The sequence below is a fragment of the Salmo salar genome, chromosome 27, assembly GCF_965601325.2.
Source record: "Salmo salar chromosome 27, fSalSal1, whole genome shotgun sequence".
Lineage (NCBI taxonomy): Eukaryota > Metazoa > Chordata > Actinopteri > Salmoniformes > Salmonidae > Salmo > Salmo salar.
This window is the reverse complement of record NC_138317.1, coordinates 35,302,806-35,324,337: the sequence shown is the minus strand read 5'-3', so window position 1 is coordinate 35,324,337 and position 21,532 is coordinate 35,302,806. Positions and strand designations below refer to the sequence as shown.

The following is a 21,532-nucleotide window of genomic DNA, read 5'->3' as shown; positions in this document are numbered from 1 at the left end:
CTGCTCCTCCTCCTCCTCCTCTTCCAAAGCTTAAAAGTTGCACTTTGCAGGTTGACAAAGTCGTACAGAGGGAGTGAGAAATACATCCCAGACTCCCTTTCCCTTAAAACTCAAAGCAGATTAATTAGTTTGGCATGGTCTCATATAAATACGACAGGGTTGCCAAGATTCCAGTACACACCCAGCCACTGTTTAGTGAAAGTGTACCCAAGTAATATCCCAGTAATTATCACCTAACCACAAAACATGGACTGTTGACAAATGAACAAACTTCCCCGAAAAAAATTCACATCAAAGTGATCCCTCTCTGATTCTAAACGCGTTGCACAATGAGTAAATGCAATAACTGCACTACATAAATGCGCAAATGTCCAGAGATATACATGCGGTTAAGAGGTGAGAAGTGAATGTACTAATACTTCACGACAACTGTGCTATTGACACACTTTAATCAGCAGTTTCCGTGTCATCCCATTTGTCGTGCAACCGCTGTAAACAGTGTAGCTGTATTACCAAATGCAGTGATATTGCCCAATAGCAAGTGGAGAAGGGAAAAGAGGCTGGTCTGAGGTCTTTATAAACGTCGGTTACATCCGCGCTTCAGTTGCACGTAGTAAATAACCACATCTTTGTTATAGTGAAGAAATAGTCCTGAGGCGATTTGCAAACCATTTAAAGAGTGTTTAAGGACTTGTTGTGGGTGATCACCAGTGGACAATCAAGCTTTACAGGTAAGTTATTTTGCAGACAATAGAACGATGAATATGGTTATCATAATTATTATGACGTTGTAATTTCTAGACAACGTTACACTTTGTAAGTCTGCATTTTATTTTTGTTTCTGGTTTGTATAAAATCGCATTGACTACAGTGATATCGACATTTTTCACATTTTGTATTCCTTTTATAGTATTTATTTTGATGTTATAACTTCCACTCAGTCAGATATTTGAAAGTCGAAATGTTTTTTTTGTGTGTGTATTTGGTAGATCTCAGGATATTACAACGCATTCCACATTAAATGCAGGTCCTAAATATACAGGTCATTTTTAAACTGTCCAGATGTTCGTGCCAGTGTAGCTGCTATTGCGTCTAAACATATTACATGCTGCTGTGCACGTGCCACGAGCACCGCTAAGCCACACAGGAAGATTGTTTGTTTACGTTTTCAACAATGGAGTGGCTGCGTGACCGGATCCTGTGGACGCCTCTTCCTCATAACTAAACAGCCGTATACATTCTGCTTTTATTTGTGTAATAGTGGGTGCACAAGCTTGCGTTTTTGTGTTTTTATTAGTATGTGTAGTCAAAATACCCAAAATATGATTAAGCTGGCATGACAATTATTTTCAGAAGAAAAGTGACAAAATATGATACAAAAGTGAAATATTTGTCTCTTTCATTAGGAAGTAATGTCAGTTTTCTGACTATTTCCAGATACATTTTCCAGTTTCTTATTCATGTGTTTTTTAAGAGATATAACAAGGACTGGGTCTTTCAGGATTGAGAGGATATTTTTTCAATTATGATACATTATTTTTGTTTTCACAAGTATGCTTGGCAGCTATCACTAATGAATGTAGCTAAGTCCAAAGTAAGATGGCCTACGCAGTGAACATCTAGTAGTGAAATACCCATCCTTCATTTTCTGTAGCATCGCAAGAGATCCCCCTCATTTGAATTGGTTCAACCTTTTGCCTTATTAGCGTATCCTTTTGTGGTGCCCACAGACCAACTATATCCTGTTTTAATGTCACATGCTCAAGTACAGTGAAATGCCTTTGCAGTAATCAATAACAATATAATACAAAAAATAACAAGGTAGAAACAAAACACAGAAGATATAAAAATAAGAAGAATACGATTAAGTAAGTAAGTATACTATATACAGGATCAGTTCCAACACCATATTTACAATGTGCAGGGATACTGGATCGATAGAGGTAGATATGTATAGAGGTAAGATGACTAGGCAACAGGATATATGATTAATAAAGTAGCAGCAGCATATATGATGATTGTATGTGAGTGGGTGTAAATGTATGTGCATATTTGTGTGTGTGTGTGTGAGCAAATGATGGAGTGAGTGTTTGTATGTGTGTTGGAGTGTCAGTGTGGGTAAGTGTGTAGGGTCCTGTGAGTGTGCATAAAGACAAAAATAACTCAGATGTGTATCATCCCGCTAGTATGAGCCACGCACATACATTTTGAGATGGTAAAAGATATCAAAATGTATGTCTGTAGGAGCTTAATTTAGCTAGCAGCAGCCTGCCCTGCTGCTAATATTTTCAGAATGAGGGGATTTGACAGATTAAATGGGCGACGAAAGATTAGGGAAGTAATCATTGTTTGTGTAGATGTTTCTGGATTTAACCCATATGAAGGGAAAGGCAGAGTGGCAGTGGCCTTAATTCTAGCTATCTAAAAGGGAGACTTAGCTTCCCAATTCCAATCAGTAGGCCACAAATGGGTTTTGTCAACAAAGTAGCGGAGATTTGGTGTTTTGTAACATATAACTTACATTATCTGGTTTTAAGCAGTCGATCTCAACATTTAAGGCCTTCTCAGTCAGAAAGTGTTGAATATTTGTAACGCAGACACTTTATCCTTCTAATATTTCCTGTTTTGGATGATTGCATAAGGCAGTCTCACTTCTGCAGGCCAGATTATTTTAGTGAATTGTCTGTTGTCCGTGTCTACGCACAAATTGTAGAAGAACAGAAGAGTGGAAGGAAACCTCAGGAAGCTTAGGATCTGATACATAGTTGACCACCACACAGCTGTATCTGTGGCAATACTGTCATTGTCATATTCCCACACAGTTGGAGAGTAACTAACAAAACACCTCCATCGCTTACCACCAAAGACTCTGCTGACAAGTTATTTATGAGTGATGGATTCATCTTTGTTAAAGTTAACATATTTTGCCTTCCCCTGAATTTAACAAGAAATGTCACTGAAATATTAGTGTCAGAATACGGTATATACATCATTTTTATTTAGGCCGTTTAGCCAACCTTACAGTTTACGCCAGTCTGTAGCAGAACGTTTTGCCTATGTGAATCATGCTCATGACCATTAGGAGGGTATACATGTTTATTCTAGTTGTTGTAGATGTGCTTAGGAGGTAGTAAGATCTTAGTGTGCTCAGAGAGAGAGAGGGGGGAACAGAGAGAGATGAGGTAAGGAGTGTGTGTCTGCGTACATTTCATCAGTGAAAACAATGAAGTGAGCAAATGTCAAATTGGCTTTTTACCAAATTACCGGACAACAGACCACGTATTCACACTGCACAACCTAATTGACAAACAAACAAAGGCAAAAGCTTTTGACTCAATTTGGCATGAGGGTCTGCTATTCAAATTGATGGAAAGCATTGTCGGGGGGGGGGGAACATACAACATTATAAAATTCATGTTAAATTTGGCAAAACAAAAAACACATTTCTTTCCACAGGGCCGTGGGGTGAGACAGGGATGCAGCTTGAGCTCTTCAACATATACAGTTGAAGTCGGAAGTTTACATACACTAAGGTTGGAGACATTAAAACTTGTTTTTCAACCACTCCTCAAATTTCTTGTTAACAAACTATAGTTTTGGAAAGTCTGTTAGGACATGTACTTTGTGCATGACACAAGTTATTTTTCCAACAATTGTTTACAGACGGATTATTTCACTTATAATTCACTGTCACAATTTCAGTAGGTCCGAAGTTTACATACATTAAGTTGACCGTGCCTTTAAACAGCTTGGAAAATTCCAGAAAATGTTGTCATGGCTTTAGAAGCTTCTCATAGGCTAATTGACATAATTTGAGTCAATTGGAGGCGTACATGTGGATGTATTTCAAGGCCTACCTTCAAACTCAGTGCCTCTTTGCTTGACATCATGGGGAAATCAAAATAAATCAGCCAAGACCTTAGAAAAAAATTTGTAGACCTCCACAAGTATGGTTCATCCTTGGGAGCAATTTCTAAATGCCTGAAGGTACCATGTTCATCTGTACAAACAATAGTACACAAGTATAAACACCATGGCACCATGCAGCCGTCATAATGCTCAGAAAGGAGACGTGTTCTGTCTCCTAGAGATGAACGTACTTTGGTGCGGAAAGTGCAAATCAATCTCAGAACAACAGCAAAAGACCTTGTGAAGATGCTGGAGGAAACAGATACAAGGTATCTATATCCACAGTAAAATGAGTCCTATGTCGACATAACCTGAAAGGGCGCTCAGCAAGGAAGAAGGCACTGTCCAAAACCGCCATAAAAAAGCCAGACTACGGTTTGCAACTGCACATGGGGACAAATATCGTACTTTTTTGGAGAAATGTCCTCTGGTCTGATGATACAAAATAGAACTGTTTGGCCATAATGACCATTGTTATGTTTGGAGGAATAAGGGGGATGCTTGCAAGCCGAAGAACACCATCCCAACCGTGAAGCACGGGGGTGGGCAGCATCATGTTGTGGGGGTGCTTTGCTGCAGGAGGGACTGGTGCACTTCACAAAATAGGTGGCCTCATGAGGCAGGAAAATTGTGTGGATATATTGAAACAACATCTCAAGACATCAGTCAGGAAGTTAAAGCTTGGTCACAAATGGGTCTTCGAAATGGACAATGACCCCAAGCATACTTCCAAAATTGTGGCAAAATGGCTTAAGGACAACAAAGTCAAGGTATTGGAGTGGCCATCACAAAGCCCTGACCTCAATCCTATAGAAAACTTGTGGGCAGAACTGAAAAAGCATGTGCGAGCAAGGAGGCCTACAAACCTGACTCAGTTACACCAGCTCTGTCAGGAGGAATGGGCCAAAATGGGCACTAGAACAGTCTGCAGCACCCGGCCTCACCCTACTAGAATCTGAAGTCAAATGCCTACTGTTTTCTGATGATCTGGCGGATCTGTCTCCAACCAAGGAGGGCCTACAGCAGCATCTAGATCTTCTGCACAGATTCGGCCAGACCTGGGCCCTGACAGTAAATCTCAGTAAGACAAAAAATAATGGTGTTACAATAAAGGTCCAGTTGCCAGGAACACAAATGCAAATTCCATCTAGACATCGTTGCCCTAGAGCACACAAAAAACTATACATACCTCGGCCTAAACATCAGCGCAACAGGTAACTTCCTCAAAGCTGTAAATAATCTACGCCATTAAAATGAACATGAAATTTGACATACCAATTAGGATCTGGCTAAATGCTTGATTCCGTTATAGAACCCATTGACCCTTATGGTGGTGAGGTCTGGGGTCCGCTCACCAACCAATAATTCACAAAATGGGACAAACACCAAATTGAGACTGCATGCAGAATTCGGCAAAAGTATCCTCTGTGTACAATGTAAAACACAAAATAATGCATGCAGAGCTGAATTGGGCAGATACCCGCTAATTATCAAAATCCAGAAGTGGTTCAATTCTACAACCATCTAAAAGGAAGCGATTCCCAAACCTTCCATAACAAAGCCATTACCTACAGAGAGATGAACCTGGATATGAGTCCACTAAGCAAGCTGGTCCTGGAGCTCTGTTCACAAACAAACCACACAGAGCCCCAAGACAGCAACACCATTAGACCCAACCAAATCACAACATAACAAAAAAATATTTACTTGACACATTGCTCAGTTTTTTTTTGTTAATTCTTTCCAAACTAGAATGCTATTTGGCCCTAAACGGAGAGAAGACAGGGTATGTGCACACTGCCCACACAATGAGGTAGAAATTGAGCTGCACTTCCTAGCCTCCTGCCAAATGTATGACCATATTAGAGACACATATTTTCCTCAGATTACACAGACCCACAAAGAATTGGAAAACAAATGAAATGTTGATAAACTCCCATATCTATTGGGTAAAATACCACAGTGTGACATCACAGCAGAAATATGTGTGACCTATTGCCACAAGAAAAGGGCAACCAGTGAAGAACAAACATTGTAAATACAACCCATATTTATGTTTATTTATTTTCCCTTTTGTACTTTAACTATTTGCACATCGTTACAACACTGTATATAACCATAATACGACATTTGAAATGTCTCTATTTCTTTGCACCTTTTGTCAGTGTAATGTTTCCTGTTAATTTTATATTGTTTATTTCACTTTTGTTTATTATCTGTTTAAGTTACTTTGGCAATGCAAATGTATGTTTCCCATGCCAATAAAGCCACTTTAATTGAATTGGGAGAGTTCTGTACTCGTGAGGTGCCCCATGTGGATCTCAATGAGACATTACTGATGTCCTGAGAGGTGTTTGATACTGCCAGGTAAAAGATTAGTTTAGGGGCGTCGGAAGGGAATCTTATCTTACAGGTCTGGAAACTGGTTTGGGTTTAATGTTACTTGCCTATGTTAAGTAGGATTAACCGTGTTGCTGTAAATACAAATAACTGTTTATTTTCTATTATCTGAATTTCCAGATTTATGATTGCGTAACTTCTCTCACATGCTTTCAGTTGAATTGAACATTGGAATGTCAGTGGGAGCTGGTGGACAGTTTCTCCAACAAAGGATTTGCAGTAGAAGGCGCCCATGTTTTTCCTAAAAACCACAAATATTTCCAAGTTTTTTATTTATTATATATTTTTTTATTCTCCTCTTCCTCTCTGCGCTATTGTGAGGCCTGGCTGAAGTGCATCCCAAATGACTACCTTTGTAGTACACTACTTTTGACCAACACTACATAGGGAATAGGGTGTTATTTGGGACAAAGCCCTAGAGTCATGAGGCTGTTTTGTTGAAAAGCTGGCCAGATGCCCGAAAATGAATCACTTCCTGTAGCCCTTTCATGCAGTCAATGGCCAAAAGTGCCTCTTTTGGCCTCATGAGTGGAATGTTATTAATATTTTTCATAATTAATAAAGATTGTTGTGTTTAAAAAATGGACACATACAGTATGTCACAGTTTTGTTATATTTCAGTCTTCTCTGATGTGTATATAAAGTGTAATATTGGGACGCAGACTCAATGTAATACATTTCACCTCTATATCTGACATGGTACAGGTGTCTTCTTTTTTTTGCCCGTGTGTGTGTGTGTGTGTGTGTGTGTGTGTGTGTGTGTGTGTACTTTTGTTTCAAAGTAAATTTGTTTGACTACCAATAATGTTTAGCCCACTGATTTAGCTCACTGCAGTAAAAGGTTAAAGATTACCCAGAAGAGATGCATGTCAAACCTGTAGGTAGATCAGATGCAAAATATATTGTTATAGCGGGAGAGACAGAGGGGGAGCGAGAGACGGCAAGAAAGAGTGAGGCAGGAAGAGGGAGAGGGTATGAGAGAGGATTAGTCACAGAGGATGTGTGTTATGGGAGCTATGGAAGCTGTGTCTTGTCAGTAGCTTCCTGTGAGCCGGCCAAGCCCAGTTATCCCACCACACCACAGAGGAAGAGCCTGACTCCTGGCCTATATGTCCTGCCTCGGCCTGCCTGTCCTGCCTCGGCCTGCCGGACACAAAGCCCCCGTCTGTTTACCATCTGATTTTGATTAGCATGCACAGCAGAGCTCCCACTCTCCTACAAAAATGGTATCACGATCCACAACAGCATGATCTGCAGACAGCAGCTTGATTTCGTTCCTCCCTCGCCTCTGTCGAAATAGCAAGCAGCCGGAGCGACTCTCATAAGCGTTCATTTGAGTTCATTTTGCTTTAGAATGCATTGGAAACTGTAGCTGTAGCTATAGGGCCTGGTGTACTGCTATATAGTGAAATGTAGGTATAGGAAATGTAGCGCAGTGAAAGGAGACTTTGGCTTTGTAACGCCTTTTAGTAATAAAGTTGTTATTAACTTGTATTGGTTGCTACAGGCTGTATCACAACTGGCTGTGATTGGGTGTCCCAGCGTCGTCCGGATTTGGCTGGTGTAGGCCGTCATTGTAAATAAGAATTTATTCTAATTGTACAGTCTGTTGTCATGGAAATGAAAAGGCCTTTTCTCACTTTTGGTTGGTTGGGGTGTGTACAGATGTAGTATATTAATTTGAACCCTTTTTTTTTTTTTTGCTGAGAATTCTCAGCAAACATGTTGTGTATTCAAGGTTTAAAAGAGCTTCTAAAGTTTGTAGGTTCCACTTAAAAATGCCAGACTTGATTTGCCGTAACAAAAACATGTATCAACCCCTGCAAAAAATGTCTTCATTATAATCCACATAATAATTCACATTGCCTGTTGCTGCAGGACTATTTTCCTGCTGTACAAACTGGCTCAAATTAAGATCCTACATCTGTACATATAAGATCCACATTGGAACTTGTTTAACGAGATTGTATCAGTATTTTTCTCAGTGGTAAGTTATTATCTTAATAACATGATACGAAAACACATCTACAGTATCAGAAAGGCATGTGTGTAATATGAAACTTCCTTTCATTGAAAGATTCCAAACATGAAGGAATGCTCCACCACTGGCTGAACCAGTCCGCATGGGTCTAAGTCTCTTTCTCCCTCTCTTTCTCTCTCCCGCCATCGCTCTCTCCCTCCAGGTTTCCTCAATTGAAAGACATGGATGATATCCAGGTTGCGTCAAAAGCACCCCTGCTTGTTGACAGGGAATTGCCAGTAAGTAGACACATGATTTGCTTTGCATGTATAGCCTGCGTTTTACTTGTCTGTGAAAAAGAGTACATTTTAGTCATTAGCAGACGCTGTTATCCAGAGCGACTTACAGTTCGTGCATTCATCTTAAGATGGCTATGTTAGACAAGAACGCATCATATCACCTATATATTTCCTCAACAAAGTATTTATCAGCAAAGTCAGTGCTAGTAGGAAAAGACAGGTTGAAATATACATTTTGTATACCATGTCAACAACAACCCACTGCCCCCTGGCCTTTTCCCCCACTGAACTGGAATCCTAAAGCCCCTCAATACCTGACACGGCTGTGGTTGGCGCTAACACCACGACACTTTACACTGTACACTACACTACAGTCCAGGATACTACATACAGGATGCAGCTGCAGAAGGGGACATCTGCACTAATCTTAGAAGCTCTACCTGTCACTCTATCTATACCATGCCCAGTAGTACCATGTAGCTCACACTTTGTTGTTATATGACAGCTGAACTCCATAGATGAATTATGTCTGTTTAGCATGTTAGGAATTGTCTGAAATATGTACACAGTACAATGAAACTGGTCCTTATGGATACAGAAATAAAATTTTCGCTTTCTTTATATTTAAAACATAATTCAGCCCAAAGGACAATTATTGGCTCTTATCATATCTTAATTGCTTAATTTAAAGGGATAATTTGGGATTTTTGCAGTATAAAGGAAGTTAGAGGTAGTTTTGCAAGCCAATGCTGACCAGCACAATGACTGGAAGTCTATGGTATCTACTAGCATGCTAGCAGTTACCATAGACTTCCAGTCATTGTGCTAATCCTAGTTAGCAACTTCCTTCAAACTGCACACAGAGACATAAAAATGGTATCCACAAGTTGATCTGACTCGGGAAGTAGATAAAAGGCTTCATTCACCAAATCCTGAAGTATCCCTTTAACTTTATATAACCGTTCTGTTTCTGTCATTTCTAGGGGTTGAGAGAGGCTGTAGCACAACTCGTGATAAAGGTATGTCCCTATGGTCCACACTTATATCCATAAAAATCCACACATGATCCACTTGTTTCAGTGTAGCGCCTGCTCTCAGATTAATTTCCATGTGGATTAGGTTATGATATTTCAGTGTTATTTAGCCCCATCTGGTGGGCATTGATTTATATATCATCTTGCAGCACTTGGTGCCCCTTAGCCATTTTTTATGGAAGATTTGCCCACATTTTGGGCTCTTTGATACAAGGAGATGACCACACCCTTTCTTTTTGTAATCTGAAGTGGAAAAAGTATGGCCTGCTGTAGTATTAGTTTGTGTGACTATCTGTTGACTTGACATAGTTGAAGTCGGAGTTTACATACACTTAAGTTGGTGTCATTAAAACTCGTTTTTCAACCACTCCACAAATGTCTTGTTAACCAACTATAGTTTTGGCAAGTCGGTTAGGACATCTACTTTGTGTATGACGCAAGTAATTTTTCCAACAATTGTTTATAGACCGATTATTTCACTTGTAATTCACTATCACAATTCCAGTGGGTCAGACGTTTACATACACTAAGTTGACTGTGCCTTTAAACAGCTTGGAAAATTCCAGAAAATGTGGCTTTAGAAGCTTCTGATAGGCTAATTGACATCATTTAAGTCAATTGGAGGTGTACCTGTGGATGTATTTCAAGGCCTACCTTCAAACTCAGTGCCTCTTTGCTTGACATCATGGGAAAATCAAAAGAAATCAGCCAAGACCTCATAAAAAAAATTGTTGTCCTCCACAAGTCTGGTTCATCCTTGGGAGCAATTTCTAAATGCTTGAAGGTACCACGTCCATCTGTACAAAGAATAGTACACAAGTATAAACACCATGGGACCACGCAGCCATCATACCGCTCAGGAAGGAGACGCGTTCTGTCTCCTAGAGATGAACGTACTTTGGTGCGAAAAGTGCAAATCAATCCCAGAACAACAGCAAAGTACCTTGTAAAGATGCTGGAGGAAACTGGTACAAAAGTATCTATATCCACAGTAAAACGAGTCCTATATCAACATTACCTGAAAGGGCGCTCAGCAAGGAAGAAGCCACTGCTCCAAAACCGCCATAAAAAGCCAGACTACGGTTTGCAACTGCACATTGGGACAAAGATCGTACTTTTTGGAGAAATGTCCTCTGGTCTGATGATACAAAATGGAACTGTTTGGCCATAATGACCATCGTTATGTTTGGAGGAAAAAGGGGGATGCTTGCAAACCGAAGAACACCATCCCAACCGTGAAGCACGGGGGTGGCAGCATCATGTTGTGGGGGTGCTTTGCTGCAGGAGGGATTGGTGCACTTCACAAAATAGATGGCATCATGAGGCGGGAAAATTATGTGGATGTATGTTGAAGCGACATCTCAAGACATCAGTCAGGAAGTTAAAGCTTGGTCACAAATGGGTCTTCGAAATGGACAATGACCCCAAGCATACTTCCAAAATTGTGGCAAAATGGCTTAAGGACAACAAAGTCAAGGTATTGGAGTGGCCATCACAAAGCCCTGACCTCAATCCTATAGAAAATGTGTGGGCAGAACTGAAAAAGCATGTGTGCGCAAGGAGGCCTACAAACCTGACTCAGTTACACCAGCTCTGTCAGGAGGAATGGGCCAAAATTCACCCAACTTATTGTGGGAAGCTTGTGGAAGGCTACCCGTAATGTTTGACCCAAGTTAAACGGCAATGCTACCAAATACTAATTGAGTGTATGTAAACTTCTGACCCACTGGGAATGTGATGAAAGAAATAAAAGCTGAAATAAATCATTCTCTCTACTATTATTCTGACATTTCACATTCTTAAAATGAAGTGGTGATCCTAACTGACCTAAGACAGGGAATTGTTACTAGGATTAAATGTCAGGAATTGTGAAACTCAGTTAATGTATTTGGCTAAGGTGTATGTGAATTTCCAACTTCAACTGTACAGCATACTGTACCAACTATGTACATTTAGGACCTTGGATAGCACCAAATGGAAACCACCACCTAACAATCATGCTTAACTTGTTGAAGTGCCTTTACAAATAGCCTATCCACGTCCCACTATATCTGATGATTCCTCTCAACCTGAGAGTCAAACAGCTTTTCCTTCTAGAGTGTTATCAACGAGGCCAGTAGAGGTATGCTCCCTGCAGCTAACCATCTCGTGCTAACCAACCCTCACGACGGCTAGGATTAGTCAACTCAGGTTTCCAGGGCAACGTTCAAAATCGCTTTGTGTCTTGGAGCCCTAGTGACGTAGGTAGAGGGACACTTCATCCATCTGTCCCGTTCCGAGGCTGCCTTCATACACACTAGGTCCACACGTATCCCTCCTCCTCCTTCATCCTCTCCCCCGGCCTCGTCTGGGATTAGCTCTGCATGTGTCTGCATCAAACAGCCGCTAATTTAGCCCTGGCTACCTAGGTGGCACTGCCGTCAGTTGTTTACCTCAGTCATGTAAACAGGTTATGTGAATGTTCTTACTGGAGGGAAGCCTTGGTTGAACTGGATTCAGCTATGTAATTGACGCTTAATACATTCCAAATGACACCCTATTCCTGATGTGGTGTATTACTTTGGACCAGGGCCCCTAGAAATCTGGTCAAAAGCTATGCAATAGACGTGCCATTAGGGTCTTGACTTTGCCCCTGACCTTCTATACTATACCTAACCTCCCTCCTAAGGGTCTCAAACTGGCTCTAACTACCTTTCTTGTAAGAGTTGTTTTGGTCAGTGTATGGGGTTTATGACATAAAGTAATTTACCCAGAGTGACTTTCAGGAGCAATTAGAGTTACGTGCCTTGCTTGATGGCACAGATCTTTCACCTAGTTGGCTCAGGGATTCAAACCAGAGACCTTTCGGTTACTGGCCCCACCATTCTTAACCACTAGGCTACCGGCCACCTATGAAGTTGAACCTTTACACAATGCCGCAAACAAAATTCCCCCTAGGGGCCAATAGTCTCTTATCTTATCTTTTGGAGTAGTAGTATAAAGATGATTCTCCCTCATTGATAATGGTGGATTGTTATCCCAGATTATTGTGAAAGACCAGTAAGACAAGATATGTATCTCATAACGATCCTGAGTTAGTCATTTTCAATCTATTAAAACATTACCACATAGAGACTTAACATACTATGAGTTTATACACTATAAAGTCTTCGGACATGCTTATGAAAAGTAATAATTCATTATATTGCTAGTGTTGCCAGTGCTATTTTGTCACTTTCTTGACTGCCTGATGTGTTGACAAATTAGGATATTTTGACAAAGGGGGTTAAAGGTTAATCATTGCTCTTGTATATTCCCATTGATCTGATGGCTTGCTTACTCTTCACTTTGCACTACTCTTCACTAAATATCCCATGCTGCCCCACTGTCTGACATTGTGCTGATCCAATTTAAGGATCTCTTCAGCTAGAATTAGCTTGTTTTGACCACCGTGCAAAGCACCATGGGAGGCCAGGTCTTATGCAGAGTAGTAAGTACCAGGGGTATAAAACACAACCCTCAGGCAAGTCCCCTCATAAGCACCTTTACAGAAGCTTACCACCAATTCGATCTATAGCTCAGAGCACTACATCCGTTCACAGTTCACTACTCCTTACGAGTGACCAAAAAGGCATTAGGAAACATGGTTCTTGAGGGGGATTCGGACATGGAGTGTGTTATGGCTGAGATTGAAACCTCTGTGAGTACTATTGGGTCTCTCTGTCTATAGTTGAGTGTGCTTTGCTGGATAGTCTTGGGCTTGTTTACCTTCTGTAGCTTTTTGTCTGTTTTTACCTTTGTGGGATTGAAATGAAGAGAAAATCTCACACTGAGAAGTATTGTGGATTAATGGTCCCTTTGAAGTAATATGCATCTGTCAGAAATCATGATGTGAGATTAAATATTGTTGATTATTTGAAGCATTATTGCCACACGCTCTGGCTGACGACTCCTCGAGAAACGGAACATACTGAAATGCAGAAAGGCTAACTTATTTTTCATGAGCCAATGGTCTGATTCACAGAAGGTTGGATACATGTGTTTTTGTTTTGAATGGCTCTTACTGATGAAGCATTTACATTTTGGTTATTTAGCGTTTGCTCTTATTCAGAAGGACTTAAAGTCAGTGGATGTATTCTGATTACAATGTGTTGAGTATTGGAGAAAAAAAACACATGCAGATCAAAGTAAAAAATAAATAAAGTTTTCTCTACACTGCTATCTTCAGGGCTCACATGAGCTATAGGCTGTATTGGTGCGTTTGAACAGTGTTCTGGAATACCATTCTCTGCTAAGCATGGATACCTTGGTGCAGTTCAACTCTGTTTCGCTTAGGGTTTACCTTGTCCAGGTCGGGTAGAGTTCTTCAATAATGTTTATTTTTGCTATGGATAATATTTTCTCAGAAAGTTGACTGAGTTCTGTGGTACCCCTATTTGCTAACCGTGGTTTATTCCATCTTTAGGAGCACGATGTAGAGACTCCCCATGGAAGGATCCACTGCACCATGAAAGGGGTGCCCAAAGGAGACCGCCCCGTCATCCTCACCTTCCATGACATTGGACTGAACCGTAAGCCCCATACGTTTAATTCATCCCATAATATTTAATGTCACCCCCCAATGTGAGTCTAAAGCTCCCATGCACTTTGGTTTTACTGCCTTCAGCGTGAATGAGAACGTCTGTTTGTTGACTGTAACGGCTGGTCAACGACAGTTCATTTACTTAGCTTGAGTCAATTGTTGTAGGAGAGAATTGGTTCTCTTTATTGGCTAAATAATGGTAAATGGAAAAGATTTATCTAATCATTAGCATTATCTAATGTTGAGAAGAAACACTCAATGGTCACCGTGTTCGACATCTGACATCTACAAATCATGTGAGACCTCATCACTAACATCTTGTACCTGCCCTCCATGTTGTTTCAGACAAGACGTGCTTTGACTCCATGTTCCAGCATGAGGACATGCAGGAGATCATGCAGCACTTTGCTGTGTGCCATGTCGATGCCCCTGGACAGCACGAGGGGGCCAACACCTTCTCTACCGGGTGAGTCCAGTCGCCTAGCATCATGATTGGATAGTACTGAGGGGAAATATAGAGGAGAGAATGGACCTGAATTGAACCCACCGTTAAACCACCCTAGGCCACGCCACACCTCACCTTAGCACCAAATGTAGGTCAGCCTGCCTGTCTTGTTTGCCAGAGAATCTAGATCAGGGAAGGGCAACTGGCGGCCCCATGCTTCCTTTTGAAAATCCCCAGATGAATTATTATTATTATTATTATTATTATTATTATATTATTTTTTTACTCAGTCGGGGTCTCAACTTACTGTTGTGAGTTAGAATAGTAGAGTACACAAGGTGAAATTTCTAAATTTGGTTGTACGTTTTTAGATTCTTAAGTTAGTTTTGCGGCCAGCTATCTAAACTTGTTATTATGGTCGAATTCCCGGCCGTGGGGCCCCATTTGATTTTCTTATACAGTCTCAGTCAGATATATTAACAACTGCAAACATTTCTCTCATTTTTAGAATTGCATGAAATTAGTTATAAAATTGCAAAATCTTCTCTGCGCCCCCATGCTAAAATGTGTAGAATTGCAGCAAACTTGCTTTAAAACAGCAACATTTTCTCTAAACACCATGGAAAAATGTGAATTGCACAACATTAACTCTAAAATGTAAAAAAAATGACGCAGGCCTGCGAGCAACTGCAGCCCCGCATGACGACTTCAGATTATTTGTGCCCCCCCATCAAAGTTCTTTGTTGTTGATCTAGATTACTTTTGTGGCACATTTACACTCTCTTAATAAATCATTAGCTTGGTTTACACTGCTTGTTTTTACCTGAATGCTTTGACACTTCACTTGAATAGGAGAGATATTCAAAGTGAAAAACAGATAGCAGAATCCAGTATAAGGCCATTGATGGAATAGAGAGATGGAGGGCTGTGATAAGATGCATTGTAAAGTGTTGATAATTGAAGTACTTTACCCCTGACGGTTGTTGTTTTCTCTCCAGGTACGAGTACCCCTCCATGGATCTGCTGTCTGAGTCTCTCCCCCTGGTCCTCAAGCATTTTGGGTAAGTCCAAAGATGGACTTTATACGATTTTGAAATTGATCAGATAATTTCATTATGCAATGCATTTCTCCTCATGCATTTGAACCCAGTCCATAGGATTTACACATCTGACCGTTCAGGATTCATATTCATAAAGCGTCTCAGATTAGAACTGCTGTTTTGCACTGTAGATCATGATGAATAAGACTGATCCTAGATCTGCACTCCTACTCTGAGATGCTTTATGAATACAGACCATAGTGTATTAGACCTGCATCCATTTTGGATCAAAAAAGAGATTCTGATAATATTCTTTGTTAATCACAGTCTGAAGAGCGTCATTGGAATGGCCGTCGGAGCTGGAGCCTACATCCTTGCAAGATTCGCTGTGAGTTTGATGTCCTCCTCCCTCCTTATTTCCCCTTTCAATCATGCTTAAGTTTGCTTCATTATGAAGAGTTTTTTTTAATCAAACCGGGATTAGAACTAAGACCAATGTTTCCAGTGATGCTGTGCTGATTTTGGCTGTTCACTCGTGCTTATTGCTTTAGCCTGCTGCTGAGAGTCTGTGGAATGTTCTAGACTGGCTCCGCACCAAAACAGCCGGCTCTGTGGGGACTGTCTCACTGTGCTGATACCCAGCAATGGAGGAACACAAAGGATGTTTTAACTCCTAACTGACCCACATCTGACCTCTCTGTTATGAAACGTTGAGGTTTCAATGAGTATAGGGAATAACATCGACCCCTTTGAAGTTTCAACGAGTACTATTAAAAATATTTTCACCATTAAGAAGTCAGTGACCGAATGTTTGTTTCTGTTTTTAGCTGGACTACCCCATGTTGGTGGAAGGCCTGGTTCTGATTAATATCAACCCCTGTGCTGAGGGGTGGATGGACTGGGCTGCAAACAAGGTACTATACATCTCCTGAAGTCCACACAACCACAGATCCACAACAATCAATCAACTTTGATTTATAAAGCCGTTTTTACATTGTCAACAAAATCACAAAGTCCCACCCGCCCAATCAGCTAGGGACATTCTCTACCCATTTCAACAAAGCACCACATAACTATGTATGTGTATACAGCATATGATTGATCGTTGCTGTGATATAAATCTGCTTTTGAATCTCTTTTCAGGTCACTCCTTTGCCTGACATGCTCATCGGCCATCTCTTCGGAAAGGTAAGCAGTGAGCCCCCAGATAGAGACAGTGATTGAAACTGCAAATCACGTCAACATAATCCCACTGAATCTATTCTAATTGTCGGCTACATGGATGTAAGACAGTTCACAGCTGACTTAGAATGTTCAGTACTGTGTCACTAGATCACAGACTATGAGGTGTTTATTTTTGTCTCTGTAGGAGGAAATCTCCAACAACCATGACCTTATTGCCACCTATCGCCATCACATCATGAATGACATGAACCAGTACAACCTTCAACACTTTGTTAAAGCTTACAACAGGTAAATAAACTACAAAACATTTATTTTTACTGCTCTAATTATTTTGTAAGCCAGTTTATAATAACAATAATGCACCTCTGGGGTTTGTGGTATATTGCCAATATACCACGGCTAAGGGCTGTGTCCAGGCACTCAGCGTTGCGTCGTGCGAATGAACAGGCCTTAGCCGTGGTATATTGGCCATATACCACACCTCCTCAAGCCTTATTGCTGACAAATAACAAGAGCATACGTTGACTACTCATCAACATAATAGAAAAGCAAAAGGCACCAATTACAAAGATTTTACTGAGTTACAGTTCATATAATGAAGTCGGTCAATTGAAATGTTTTAGGCCCTAATCAATGGATTTCACATGACTGGGAATACAGATATGTTGGTCACAGATAACTTAAAGAAAAAGTAGGGGTGTGGATCAGAAAACCAGTCAGTATCTGGTGTGACCATCATTTGCGTCATGCAGCGTGGCACATCTCCTTCACATAGAGTTAGTTGATTGGGCTGTTGATTGTGGCATGTGGAATGATGTCCCACTTCTCTTAAATGGCTGTGGGATTTTGCTGGATGTTGACGGGAAGTGGAACACACTGTCGTACACTTCGAACCAGAGCATCCCACCGCACCAAAACACCCGGCTCTGTGGGGACTCAGTCTCACTGTGCTGATACCCAGCCATGCCCACACAACTCAATGGGTGACATGTCAGGTGAGTATGCAGGCCACGGAAGAACTGGGACATTTTCAGCTCCAAGAATTATGTACAAATTCTTACGACATGTGGCCGTGCATTATCATGCTGAAACATGAGGATATGGCGGCCAATGAATGGCATGACAACGGGCCTGAGGAACTTGTCACGGTATCTATGTGCATTCAAATGGCCATCAATAAAATGCTATTGTGTTTGTTGTCTGTATCTTATGCCTGCTCATACCATAACCCCACCGCCACCAGGGGGGACTCTGTTCACAACGTTGACATTAAACCACTCGCCCACACGACGCCATACACCATGTCTGCCATCTGCCCAGTATAGTTGAAACTGGGATTTATCCGTGAAGAGCGCACTTCTCCAGCGTACCAGTGGCCATCAAAGGTGAGCATTTGCCCTCTGAAGTCGGTTATGACGCCGAACTGCAGTCAGGTCAAGACCCTGGTGAGGACAACGAGCAAGCAGATGCGCTTCCTTGAAGGTTTCTGACAGTTTGTGCAGAAGTTCTTCAGTTGTGCAAAGTTGTGATCAGCTGTATGGGTGGCTGGTTTCAGACGATCCTGCAGGTGAAGAAGCTGGATGTGGAGGTCCTGGCCTAGTGTGGTTACACGTGGTCTGTGTTTGTGAGGAAGGTTGGACCTACTGCCAATTTCTCTAAAATTATGTTGGAAGCGGCTTATGGTAGAGAAATTAACATTAAATTCTCTGGCAACCGCTCTGGTGGACATTCCTGCAGTCAGCATGCCAATTGCACACTCCCTCAACTTGAGACATCTGTGGCATTGTGTTGTGTGACAGCTCATTAAACATGGGATCAACACTTTACATGTTGCGTTTTTATATTTTTGTTCAGTGTATATTTCATATACATACTCAAGTCTTCAAAGTCCTCCAGAGTACACTGAACACTGCCTATGAACATATATTATCTATGTATTTCTAATGTATTCAATGTCTCATGTGTTTAATACTATATTTATTATATATGTAAGTATGTTAATTTTGTGCCTCACTGATATCCCACCTTTTCCCATCACAGCCGGCGTGATCTGGAGATTGAGAGGCCCATTCCTGGTGGAAAAGTCACCGTCAGAACCCTGACGTGAGTTCCAAACCTGACTTTCACCATACCTCAATCACCTCACATGGCATATTGCTAGAGCCCTGAGTTTTCCCTGACCTGGAAACTCTGGGCACTAGTTATAGCCTGGTCAATTGGTCACATAGTCGAGGAAACTCTTGGCCTTGTAATCCTCTAACCCAACAGGTTGAAATTTGTTCCAATTCCTGTTATTGCTCTCAGGTGTCCTTCTCTGTTGGTGGTAGGAGATAGCTCTCCGGCCGTTGACGCTGTGGTAAGTTCAAGTACACACTCTGTAATCCTAAATGTCATAAACAAATCATTAACGATAATGCCTCTGGTCCTCATTCCCGGTCCCTAGGAACATGTGTTGATGCGTTGAACATTCACCTAATTTAACAGGAGATTTTTAAGATTAACAATGGAAGGTTAAACATGTGGTTTATGATTCAAACATGGGAAAGAAGTCAAACACAACTAAAACAATTCTAGCAATGAAATGTTACTCCCCCAATTCCTTTAATTTGACAACCTATTTATTTCTCTACTATGGTAAATGAATGATATTTAGTAGATAAATTAGACTCTGTACTTTGCGTCCACAGGTGGAGTGCAATACTAAGCTGGACCCGACAAAGACCACACTGCTGAAGGTGAGTGGCCCCCAACAATCTCCCTCCTGCTGCTCATAACAGATCTGATCATGGAAAGGCAATCACTGATAAGTTTCCAGTAGCTCAGTAATGACCTGGTGACTGATTTGCTAGCCTTGCCACAGGCTGAGGCTACTGCTGCTGTACCCAGCCTCCAGGGTCCTGTTCATTAGGCATGTAATATAAAACGTTTCGCAACAGAAAACAAAAATGTGCATTATTTATTGCACGAAGTCCAGCTAGAGGCCTCACTGTTTGTTTGTTTACCTCTGTTTGGTTCCTGATGAACACGACCCATATCACAATTCTTCCTGTCTGACCTACTTAGGCTTACCTGGACACGTGTTGTTAATGTTAATGGACACGTGGTGTTTGCTGAGACAGTGTTAAATATTAAATGGGAGGTTGTCTTGTGTAATGAAGAGTTATGGTGGTTGACTGTCGTCCCGCTGATAACGTGCTACCTTAACTCTGCTCTCTTGAATGACGCACCCCATGAGGTGTTAACTGACTCCAAACTCAGCCTCTTTCTTTTCTCCCCTCCTCCATCCAGATGGCTGATTGTGGAGGCCTGCCCATGGTTGACCAGGTGTGTTTCTAGCTTGTTAACATGTTCACGGAGGCCGGGCGGATTGGGGTGGCCAAGGGATAACAGTTAGGGGGCTAATACAGGGCAGCTTCACTTAAGAGCATTAGTGACAGTAGCAATGAGGCACGGATGTCAGGCTGGAGAGTTTATACCCAGCTCAGCACCTTCTGCTGCAACAGCTGTCATACATATGCCTCTCATTATCACAGAGTCTGTAGGATATGCCATGAATCTGTCAGTTGATATGTCATTATGTGGATAATAACAGGGGGAAAAATGCCTAACTTTCTCATTTGCTCTCTCGACAGCCTGCAAAGCTGACAGAGGCCTTCAAGTACTTCATTCAGGGAATGGGCTACAGTAAGTACACACTCTCTCTGTGTAACCAACGCTGACCAGTAATTATATTAACATTAGGTATGTAGAAATATAAAAGCCTGTTACCCTATTTGTTGCTGCCAACTAATATGGGTCTTCACGACAACCTGTAAGAATGACATTGTCTAGAACTAGGAGATGAGATTAGTAACTTCACCTTCAGATTACACATTTAGACAACAGGAAGTCTGTTACCTGTTCTATAATGATTAAATATAATATATTACATAATGCCCTCAATAGGAGTTCAGCTGACCATGGACACAGGAGTGTGAATGGATCATTAACCTTGTCTCTCCTCCTATTCCCCCTGCTTCCTCCACCTCCTATGGGCCCTTTTCCTCCTCCTATTCCCCCTGCTTCCTCCACCTCCTATGGGCCCTTTTCCTCCTCCTATTCCCCCTGCTTCCTCCACCTCCTATGGGCCCTTTTCCTCCTCCTATTCCCCCTGCCTCCTCCACCACCTCCTATGGGCCCTTTTCCTCCTCCTATTCCCCCTGCCTCCTCCACCTCCTCCTATGGGCCCTTTTCCTCCTCCTATTCCCCCTGCCTCCTCCACCTCCTCCTATGGGCCCTTTTCCTCCTCCTATTCCCCCTGCCTCCTCCACCTCCTCCTATGGGCCCTTTTCCTCCTCCTATTCCCCCTGCCTCCTCCACCTCCTCCTATGGGCCCTTTTCCTCCTCCTATTCCCCCTGCCTCCTCCACCACCTCCTATGGGCCCTTTTCCTCCTCCTATTCCCCCTGCCTCCTCCACCACCTCCTATGGGCCCTTTTCCTCCTCCTATTCCCCCTGCCTCCTCCACCTCCTCCTATGGGCCCTTTTCCTCCTCCTATTCCCCCTGCCTCCTCCACCACCTCCTATGGGCCCTTTTCCTCCTCCTATTCACCCTGCTTCCTCCACCTCCTATGGGCCCTTTTCCTCCTCCTATTCCCCCTGCTTCCTCCACCTCCTATGGGCCCTTTTCCTCCTCCTATTCCCCCTGCTTCCTCCACCTC

At 41.9% G+C, this 21,532-nt stretch overlaps 1 protein-coding gene across 3 annotated transcripts in view; it reads left to right on the top strand.

Moving 5' to 3' along the window:
* Positions 1-507: 507 nt before the first annotated feature.
* The window catches only part of LOC106588970 (protein NDRG1), a 22,580-nt gene continuing 1,555 nt past the window's right edge, over positions 508-21,532 (top strand). The window contains exons 1-16 of one of the 3 annotated variants that reach the window (XM_045709556.2): positions 582-731; positions 3,457-3,533; positions 8,493-8,568; positions 9,552-9,587; positions 14,047-14,152; positions 14,509-14,629; positions 15,607-15,669; positions 15,976-16,036; positions 16,476-16,562; positions 16,792-16,836; positions 17,018-17,121; positions 18,874-18,936; positions 19,138-19,189; positions 19,521-19,568; positions 20,122-20,157; positions 20,466-20,517. In XM_045709556.2, the coding sequence (XP_045565512.1) occupies positions 8,512-8,568; positions 9,552-9,587; positions 14,047-14,152; positions 14,509-14,629; positions 15,607-15,669; positions 15,976-16,036; positions 16,476-16,562; positions 16,792-16,836; positions 17,018-17,121; positions 18,874-18,936; positions 19,138-19,189; positions 19,521-19,568; positions 20,122-20,157; positions 20,466-20,517 (931 nt within the window). In that variant the 5' untranslated portion in view covers positions 582-731; positions 3,457-3,533; positions 8,493-8,511. Of the gene's footprint in view, positions 732-3,456; positions 3,534-8,492; positions 8,569-9,551; positions 9,588-13,126; positions 13,282-14,046; positions 14,153-14,508; positions 14,630-15,606; positions 15,670-15,975; positions 16,037-16,475; positions 16,563-16,791; positions 16,837-17,017; positions 17,122-18,873; positions 18,937-19,137; positions 19,190-19,520; positions 19,569-20,121; positions 20,158-20,465; positions 20,518-21,532 lie in introns of those variants that run through there. The other 2 variants (XM_014178564.2, XM_014178566.3) reach the window with 2 other exon arrangements.